General features: G+C 44.8%; 1 protein-coding gene across 5 annotated transcripts in view; it reads left to right on the forward strand.

Annotated features, from left to right (window-relative positions):
- Positions 1-10,000, forward strand: part of LOC119572984 (GRAM domain-containing protein 2B-like) — a 141,167-nt gene that overhangs the window by 98,566 nt on the left and 32,601 nt on the right. Inside the window, exons 1-2 of one of the 5 annotated variants that reach the window (XM_037919964.1) lie at positions 2,232-2,321; positions 7,972-9,006. The exons of 3 other annotated variants lie outside the window; for them this stretch is intronic. In XM_037919964.1, coding sequence (XP_037775892.1) covers positions 8,315-9,006 — 692 coding nt within the window. In that variant the 5' untranslated portion in view covers positions 2,232-2,321; positions 7,972-8,314. Of the gene's footprint in view, positions 1-2,231; positions 2,322-4,145; positions 4,357-7,971; positions 9,007-10,000 lie in introns of those variants that run through there. One more of the 5 variants, XM_037919965.1, reaches the window with a different exon arrangement.

Genomic DNA, 10,000 nt, shown 5'->3' on the forward strand with positions numbered 1-10,000 from the left:
ACAAAAAGGATGCTTTCCTTTACTTTTTCCTTCTCACCCATCGTCTCTCTCTCTCTCTCTTTCCCTCTCTCTCTCTCTCTCTCTCTCGTTCTCTTATCTCTTATTCCCTTTCTTTCCATATCCCCCTTTCCCTCTCTCTCTCTCTCCTTCCCCCTCCATCACCATCTCCCTCTTATTCTCCCTCTCTCTTTGCTTCTTCCTCTCATTCCCTCCCGTTCTCCTTCCTCCCCTCTTTTCTTCCTCCCACCCTTTTCCCTCACAACCTTCGTCATACGTCTGGACCTTTATTGACTCGATCGCCAATGCCTAGGCGTCGTCGAGATCGGTGACATGAATCGCGAACTGGCCTTCCGAACAAAAAATGGCGATAGTGCGTTTGTGCTTATCGATCCGCCTTTCGCAACCTTCCAGCTGGTCCCTGGCCCTAACGCTTATCAGAATGCAGCGGCGGAACCAGTTGGCGCCGCGGCCAGCAATGGCGGAAGGCGGGAAATTCGCTCAAAGCCTTTCGAATCGGGATCGTTAGGGTGGGCACGCATGTGTATGCACGCACTCGCACGCTTGGACATGCATTAAGAAATAAATATATATATATATATATATATATATATATATATATATATATATATATATATATATATATATATATACACATATATTTGTGTTCGTTATAATGTTTAAGTTCATGTGTATGCTATCGCCTCGCAAGGCTATAGGGTTTCAGTACCTGAGTGAAAGTGTGGGCCCGTAAGGAAAATTCACTTCAACTAACTGGCGATTGTAGGCCTCTTTTTTATTTTCCTCAGTTCACTTTGGAATTAACTAATTTGCAACACGCGATGGCATACTGTGGCCGAGTTAAAAGAATATGATGGGTGTATGCACCTGAGTGTTTGCGGCTAACAAGATATCCGCGCGTTTCCGAGTAACCAGGAAGCGTAGGCAGTATTTTGTCTCAAGGCATTAGCTTTTGCATCATTTATCATCTTTCCTATTTTCTAAGTCATAATCAAAGAAAGTGAGTAACAACCATCTAAATATTTTCTAATTGGTTTTGTTACATCTTCATGTTTTTATTTTTTCCAAGAGACAGTCAGTCTTTGCACAAATATCCGCTAAAACAAGCTTTCACGCTTTTACACAACGGAAATTCCTGCCTTTTTGATAAGGTGATACTCTTATCATCGTCTCATGTACAGTCTCTCGTGTTGACTCCGGCTAAGGAATTATCCGGCCGCCGAATTAGATATCAGATATTCCGTGAAAGAAGATGCCTTCCGCTGACCCGTTCAGTTATCATGTTGATAGAGCTCAATGTCTTCTATTCGTGGCGTTATATATATGTGTGTGATTGTGTATACAAGTGTATGTGTATGTATGGCATAGATGGAGAGAACGACAGATAGACAGATTGAAGTTTGTGCGTGAATTTGTGTGTGCAGCTAAAAATAATATCCATCCTCTCTGCAGCGATTTGGATTTGGAGTGGTGGGTCGATGGAGAGAGAGAGAGAGAGAGAGAGAGAGAGAGAGAGAGAGAGAGAGAGAGAGAGAGAGAGCGAGAGAGAGAGAGAGAGCGAGAGAGAGAGAGAGAGAGAGAGAGAGAGAGAGAGAGAGAGAGAGAGAGAGAGAGATAATAGGGAGAAGAAGAGGGAGAGGGTGAGGAAAAGGAAGAGGAAGAGGGTGAGGTATAAGGAGAGGGTGAGGGTGATTGGGAGAGAGCAAGAGAGAGATGGGGGGGGGTTGTATGCATTACATTGTTTCAATATCTCTAACATGTACGACATACGGCGTAGAGAGAAAGAGTGAGGTATTGAGCCGAGGAGAGGGAAAGTGCGAAGAAGGACGAGGGAAAGAGGAAAGAAATAAGATGGAGAATTCGAAGAAGGGGGAGGGGTAAGAGAAAGAAAGGCAGGGAAGGAAAGGAAGCAAGGACAGGGAGAATTAAATATAAAGCAGATGGGTGGAAGGCGAGAGAGAGAGGGTGAGCTAAACCAATTTCCAATGGACTCAAACCGAGGAATGGAAAGTTACCGAAACTCGCCGATTTCCTGTGCTCTGTCTACGTGAAGAAAAACGTATCCACAGCAGACTGCAAACCTTGTCTTGCTGCCGCCTATCTTATCAGTCAGGGGAGTGCTATCTTTAGGGGACGGAGCTGAGGGGGAGGGATGGGGGGGGTTGCGAGGGAGGAACCTTATGCCTTTATTACAAACACGCTTTCAGTCCGCGCTGACCTTGTGCGCGGGAGAGTACGCACGCGTCATTTAGTCTCCTCGACCTTTCCTCTTCCCTTGCTTCCGGAGTGCGTCTGGGATTCTGGTGAGAGTCTCTGACAACTAAAGAGAATGCGGAAGCCTCGAGGCCGGTGGTTTCTGGCCGTGCAACTTGAAGTGGCAATGTGTTTTGCAACGAAGCGGTCATCTCAATGCACAATCTGGAAAAAACAAATCCACTTCAAAATAGATTTTGGATACTAAAGCTGAATTTCGTACTTCTCAAATTGAACTGCCGAGTGACTCACCTCATCTTTCCATAGTGAGATACCGAGAACGTGCCTGATCCGCGCTTTGTGCCTGGGGAAAATGGGATTTCATGGCTGGGGCCGCGATAACCATGTGAAGAAAATATTTCTCTCTCTCTCTCTCTCTCTCTCTCTCTCTCTCTCTCTCTCTCTCTCTCTCTCTCTCTCTCTCTCTCTCTCTCTCTCTCTCTCTCTCTCTCTCTCTCTCTCTCTGTCCATATGCCTCAGCCAATATACACGCACGTGTGTTTGTAGGCATATGTTACATAATCCAAAACCTAATCAGGGGTTGGATACCCGTTGCCTCAACTGGCCATGGGTACCCGGCGCTGTCCATCTTCCCTCGGGGTCTGGGTGCTCGTTAGCTTTCTCCTTGCAAGGTCATCCAACCTGAGGTTCGATAATTATTGTAATAAATCTCACGGGATGCAAAATGAACGGACACGCAAACAGACATACACATACACACACCAAAAGTAAATGTATACACACATATATACACACTGAGATATGTTTTTATGTCGACCTAGTTGTCAAATCGCCTAGCTGCCTTCCAGTGTGTGTGTGTGTGTGTGTGTGCGTGTACGTGTACGTGTACGTGTGCGTACGTGTGTGTGTGTGTTTGTGTGTGTGTGTGTGTGTATGTGTGTGTGCGCGACGTATGTGTGTGTGTGCGTGTGCGTGCACATAGTAGCTTTAATAGTCCCATCGACAACACCGGAATACGGAAAGCGGTCGCAGGCGAGAGTCTGATATTCATCGGCCCAAAATATATCCTCTGCCCCTCCTCCCCATTTCCCTTATTCCTCCCACCTCTCCCTCCGTATTCTTGCGAGAACCATCTTCTTTAAAAGCAATCTCTCAAGTCTTCAGTTCTGCTTTAGTTTCTTTTTTTCCGGAGGATGGTCTTTCTTTCCTGCTGTTCTGAAAACTCCTCCAAGCACGGGCACCGCAAAGCCATGGGCATGAATATTTTATCGGGTAATACAGCAAACTGCGGGAATTGATTCGGTTCCTCATGTATGGAGGCGTCGAGTGCAGACCATAAAGAAGTTCTCGGAAGTCTCTGTCTCTCTGTCTCTCTCTCTCTCTCTCTCTCTCTCTCTCTCTCTCTCTCTCTCTCTCTCTCTCTCTCTCTCTCTCTCTCTCTCTCTCTCTCTCTCTCTCTTCTTGGTCATTTTCGGTTGATGCAGCCTGAGTGAGGGCGTGGGTGCCATGCGTGGTATTGACAGCTTCACTTGTTACGAGGGGTTCAGTGCGGCTCAAGTGATGGTCTTTTTCCTTTACCCTTTTTCTCCTCTTGGAAGCCTATCTGGTCCGCACAGATGCAGTCGCTGTAGGGTGCTGGTACAGACAAATGAATAATGAATATCTAGACACATATATCAATGTATATGTTTGCGTGTATATATATATATATATATATATATATATATATATATATATATATATATATATATATATATATATATATATACATATATACATACATATATATATGTATATATATGTGTGTGTGTGTGGGGGGGGGGGGTGTTTTATGTGCGTGTGTGTTTTATGTGCGTGTGTGTTTTTGTGTGTGTGTGTGTGTTTATTTTTATTTTATGTTTGTAAGTATGTAAGTAGGTATGTATATAACTGATCTGCCATAATATCTCATAGAGGAACCGCCAACGAAAGCAGCGGACAACCACCGCCAGACAAACCGCTTTAACCAGCGCCGCATTAGACACCCTCGCAGCGGCAGCGGCAGCAGCAGCACTCGCACGGGCCGGCTGAGCCATGTGGCGGCAGAGCAGGGCAGTCGGTATCAATGCGTCGACGAGGCAGGTGGTGAGTCGCGCCCCTCTGACGCCGGAGATACTTGGCCCGCCCGCGGTGCTCTTGACCCTGGCCTTCGCCGCACTCACGCGTGACCTGTGACTCTTGGTGCATTATGCTCGAGGCTTTTGCTCAGGAGGCAAAATTGTGACGCGGATAAGCATGGGGATCCCTGAGCTTCGCCGAGAAGAAGGAACAGGCGAAAGCTCCTCTGTAAATAAGGAGATCCAGGCGGGGTTACCTGTGTGCTTGCGTGCGTGTGACACTGCTGGTTTCTCGAACGTGATTCCCAACAAACTTTGGGAAACAAAACATGTGGAAAGTGTAAACAGTTTTTGATTTATGCGGGAACATGAGTGTGAGCAGGGTACACGAACTCCTCGATTTTGAATTTAAAGATCTAGAAGAAGAAAAAATATTGACATTTTGTGTTTGTACTTTTAGTGTTCATATACACTGATGGTGTCTGTTGCGGACCGCAAAGTAATGGTGAAACGAGAATATATATATATATATATATATATATATATATATATATATATATATATATATATATATATATATATATATATGTATATATATATATATATATATATATATATATATATATATATGTGTGTGTGTGTGTGTGTGTGTGTGTGTGTGTGTGTGTGTGTGTGTGTGTGTGTGTGTGTGTGTGTATTATATACATACACGCATACATACATTCATACATACATACATACATATATACAAACATACAAACATACATACATACATACATACATACATACATACATGAATACATACATATATATACATACATATACACATACATACAGACAGACATACCGTGTTTGTATGCATATATACATACATACAAACACACACACAAACATACTCAATGTAATATGACAACGTTTTTTTGGATTTGATGTGTTGAGGTGAAGACAGTAAGAAAAAATGAATTCTCAGTCAGTCTCTCTGCATCAACTCAACAGTATGCTTGCAGATAATCCAAATTATCCAAAGCCTTCATGGCAACAGGGCCCCCGTGTCAGAGAACAAAGGGCGAATTGCTGTACCTGTTTCGCGTCTGTTTCGCGTCACGTACATTTGCACAAGTGTGAGATGATTTCATGGCGCCGGAGCAGCAGTGTGCCAGTAGTGCGGCAGCTGATGACGTGTTGTCCAGACTACCTGTGTCACGCTAGCCAGGGAGGGAAGGCACTGCTGCGTCTTTCGAGGAGATCAGCGGCTCTCTGCTGTTCTCGTTGTGCTGCTGGAAGATAGATGTTTCTCTCGTGTTAATTGATGAATGGCTATGAGTCTCCCATTCAGTCAGCCAATGGGAATGGTGACCCCCCAGTATATAGCGAGTAACGTGAGAAAATCAATACATTTTTAGACACAGTTGTACGTTTAAAGAATGTTTGTTTATTATATATATAAAGCCAATGTATCCTCCCATTAGGTCACGGGGTCAGTTAATCACAGGGATAATTGCAGCTTTAAGTGAGCAGTATGCTGTGCACTCTTAAATTCATACTGACCATTTTCTGCAAAACGAAAATTACATTTTTTAGAAATAAATTCAGTCTTTTATAATGACTGACTTCCAAGTATTATAATCATAGTAGCAATACCGTGTACCATCCGCAATAATGGCTACTTTGTCCTTTGGTGCAGTGCCCGTATTCCGCTCTTTTTATGTGTCGTCACTTTTGTTTGGCTGGCGCTGAAGTGTTTTAGGCTGCACTTGTTCTGATCGTTATGTTGATCTTCCATGGTGGTCCTTCTGTCGCATTCAAAATGAAACTCCCTCACACAAATACAAAAACATTTTTTTTAATGTGTACATGCAAGTATTCACATGAGAAAAAGATAAGCAACACACATAAATACATGCATGCAAAGAATAAACACATGCAAAATACGGACGTTAAAACATACACACACATTTATACAATAACGAATAAGCAAACAGACGAACGAACAAGCACACACGCAACTCAGGTGCTTACCCTCTCCTCTCTCCTCACCTTTCCTTCTCTTATCAACGAAAACAATGACCCTCTTGCCTCTTTCCTGTCCTGAATTCTTCTTTGTTGCTTATTGGTTTCTTCTTTGTTTCGCTCGTGTCTTTGCACCTATTATCACTGTTCTCTCCCCGCCTACACAAAGGAAAGAAGTGATGACATTAAGGGTAGTCAATAAAAACGAATAGATAGGCACACGCGTTCATAGATAAGGAATGCAACAAGATTTAGGGATAAGCAGATTAACATTGCTAGTGGATATGTTCATCTTAAACCACAATTGAAAGAAAAACATTTGGTTTACGCAAAACTCTAGATAAGACATGCGAGGTTATTCTGTAAATTGAGGCTGAACAGCTTTAATGAACACTCTACTTATCTCTTGTAGAATGCTAAGGTTGCGTTTTGAATCGTAAAATATCTGAGCAATAAATTCCAGAATTCATAGGCTATTATATAAAAGTAAATGGCTTGTAGCTAGGTTTTTTATTTTCTCGTGTCATTGTTTGATTGATTGGTTTAGATATGAAAGGTGAAATATTGTCCAAGTCTCTATTGATTATTGTCAGTCTCATTATTTCTCTCCCTCTCCTTCTCTCTCTCTCTCTCTCTCTCTCTCTCTCTCTCTCTCTCTCTCTCTCTCTCTCTCTCTCTCTCTCTCTCTCTCTCTCTCTCTCTCTCTCTCTCTCTCTCTCTCTCCCTCTCCCTCCCTCCCTCCCTCCCTCCCTCCCTCCCTCCCTCCCTCCCTTTCTACCTCTCGTTTTTAGAGGTCAATTTTAGGGGGGTGGGGGTAGACGATTTAATTTTCCTGATGTGTTTTTTCGAGTCCTTAGACTACTATCATGATCCTATTTCTTCCCGCCTATACTTCTCACTCTAGCCCTAAACCTCGCCAACCCTCCTCTACCCACACCTCCCTGAAACCCCCTCCCTTAAATTCCCTTAAATCCCCACTCAGTCTTTGAACTTTATCTCTAGCCCATCCCTAAGTGCTGACGGTAGCTTCAGCTTGAATTGACCTTCACATATGCCATGCTCTGACTTGGCGCAAGCTGTACCCCGGAAACCAATAGATAAGAAAGAGGTCTCGTTTGTTTTGCGAGCGTCGCGTGTTGGAGAAACAGCTCCACGCAGCAGAGATTGCAAACGCTGCTGGTTCGAGGGAGAGGGGAGGGGGGGGGAGGGGAGAGGGAAGTGGGCCTTCGTGTGAAAATAATTCCGTAAGAGTTTGTCATTTTTTTCTAAGCTTTTTTTTGTCAGTCTCTCTCTCTCTCTCTCTCTCTCTCTCTCTCTCTCTCTCTCTCTCTCTCTCTCTCTCTCTCTCTGTCTCTCTCTCTCTCTGTCTCTCTCTCTCTCTGTCTCTCTCTCTCTCTGTCTCTCTCTCTCTCTTTCTCTCTCTCTCTCTCTCCTCTCTCCTTCTCTCTCTCTCTCTCTCTCTCTCTCTCTCTCTCTCTCTCTCTCTCTCTGTCCTTTGAAAGTCAGTTTTTGAAGATGAAAAATAAACTTGATTCTTCTCATACTGCAGAATTGCACTTTTAGGCTCTACTTTGAGCCTGGACTCGAAATTAATATTGTTTCTTATTCTTGTTTTACAAAATCTGTCGGAAAGGTATCAAAGAAACGGGACAAGATAAACGCTAGTGACAACGATACCGTGAAAATCAAAAAGGGAAAAGCATGCAGACATCCGTCCCTTCTTGAGATGGTTGACCTGCACACAGAAAAAGACAGGCATGAGCTTCCACCGCCTTCCGGAGTGAAGACTTTAGGAAGCCGTTTTGTGAGTGAAATAAAGTGCCTTAAGAACAGTCGTCTGTGCCAACATTTAGCTGATATTTAGCAAACGTAGCAAGTGCAGTGTCATTTTTTCTGTATCAGCTCGGTGACGAAAACGAAACAAACGAGCATCTAGAATTCTCGGGATGAGCAAGCTGTGGCCCTGACAGGCGTGGATGAAGATCGGGGCCAAGTTGAAGGCTTTGTTGTTGGCTCACAGCAGCCTTAGGCACAGTAGCAATCGGCACCGACACCGCACCTCCACCGTCAGCACCACCACCACCACCACCACCACAACAACAACAACAACGATCACCTCCGTCTCGCACACCGCAATGCCCCGCGATCGCCCCCCGCAAGCCAGTAAGTCCATGCTGGACTTGTCTGGCCGCAAGATTTCCGACACCAGCGAGCCCCGCCTGCGGCCCGCCATCTCTGTTCTGGACGTGAGCGGCAAGCCTGAGCTCCGTCGCCGCCCCCACTCGGAGGGCAGCTACGGCCCGACGTCTTCTCGCCAGGACCGGGCTCCGTCCGTGTCCTCGGCCAACGTGGGGCTCAAACATTCCCGGCCGAAGCGGTACTCTAGCATCTCATGGGCGGAGGAAGTCCTGGAACACCCGGATGAGGCGATACAGGATGAGGAGGCCCCCGTCTCGCTGCGGCACTCCAGCAGTTCCACGACGTCGCCGCCCGCCACGCCTGCGGCTACTTCGTCCTCGAGCGCGGGGAGGGCGGCTCCCGAGATGTTCCTAAACGGCTTCAGTGTCGCACAGAGTCAGTCCATGATGTCGCTGCCGAGGCCCCTCACCACGAGTAACACCTCGGACGATGAGCCAAGGGGATTTCGCAAGAAATCCTCCAGTGCCTTGTGAGTTCAATTTTATACGTATGATTAAGTAATCTCATTACGTAGGAGTATGTCGAGGGGGAGATGTTTCAAAATCAGTTTTGGTTAAACGGATGAATAAGGTCAGTTAATATTTTCTTCTCTTTATCGTACCATAGTAACATCTCGGCTAGATAGCTTGGCTATCTAGTCGGGAATAGCGCGGGAGATAGCACAGCAGCATTATCCTGGTAGTGGGTTGGGGCGCTTTGAACTTTGGAAGTCATTGTTAATTCACCGTATCCTGCGAATGTTCAGATTAACGCTGTTGCGTGATTGCACACAAGGTCAGCCATTCCGCCGGCATAACCGTATAACTTGACCTTGTTCCCTCCACCATTTTGTTAATGCCAGTCTTTAATTAGGACGACCATTTGACTTTCCGAGCAAAATTAGGTCAAAGAGTTCACCATCAACTCCGCTTTGCCATTTGGCTGGTATTATCGTCTTCTCACTCGTGAGTCAGCCGCTCAGACACTCTTTTTTACACTCTGTCGGTTCTGTATATTACGTTTGAAACTTTTTCTACAGCAAAGAACTGAAAAGAAAAATGTCGCATGCAGATTCCAGTAAAATAGTGGAAGATATATCTTATTCCTGAATTTTGTTCTCTCTCTCTCTCTCTCTCTCTCTCTCTCTCTCTCTCTCTCTCTCTCTCTCTCTCTCTCTCTCTCTCTCTCTCTCTCTCTCTCTCTCTCTCCGAAGTTAGCTTAGCAATAGCAACAACGTTACAAGACAATAATTCTTACAACCGAACTAGTAATTTATTTAAACGAATTAAGGCATCTTTTAACTCGTGTTATGAGAACGGAGATGAGAAGGCTGTGATGAGGAATGTTCGTAATGCCAGCATGAATGATTAACAACAGTATGTAATGATATGATTCTAAAGCATTAAGGTGGCATTTCGGTCTTTAATTGTTAATTCACGGATTAGAATGAAAAATAAGGACGGCGACGGAAGTTATGTTTCAGA

The sequence above is a fragment of the Penaeus monodon genome, chromosome 5 (genome assembly GCF_015228065.2).
Source record: "Penaeus monodon isolate SGIC_2016 chromosome 5, NSTDA_Pmon_1, whole genome shotgun sequence".
Lineage (NCBI taxonomy): Eukaryota > Metazoa > Arthropoda > Malacostraca > Decapoda > Penaeidae > Penaeus > Penaeus monodon.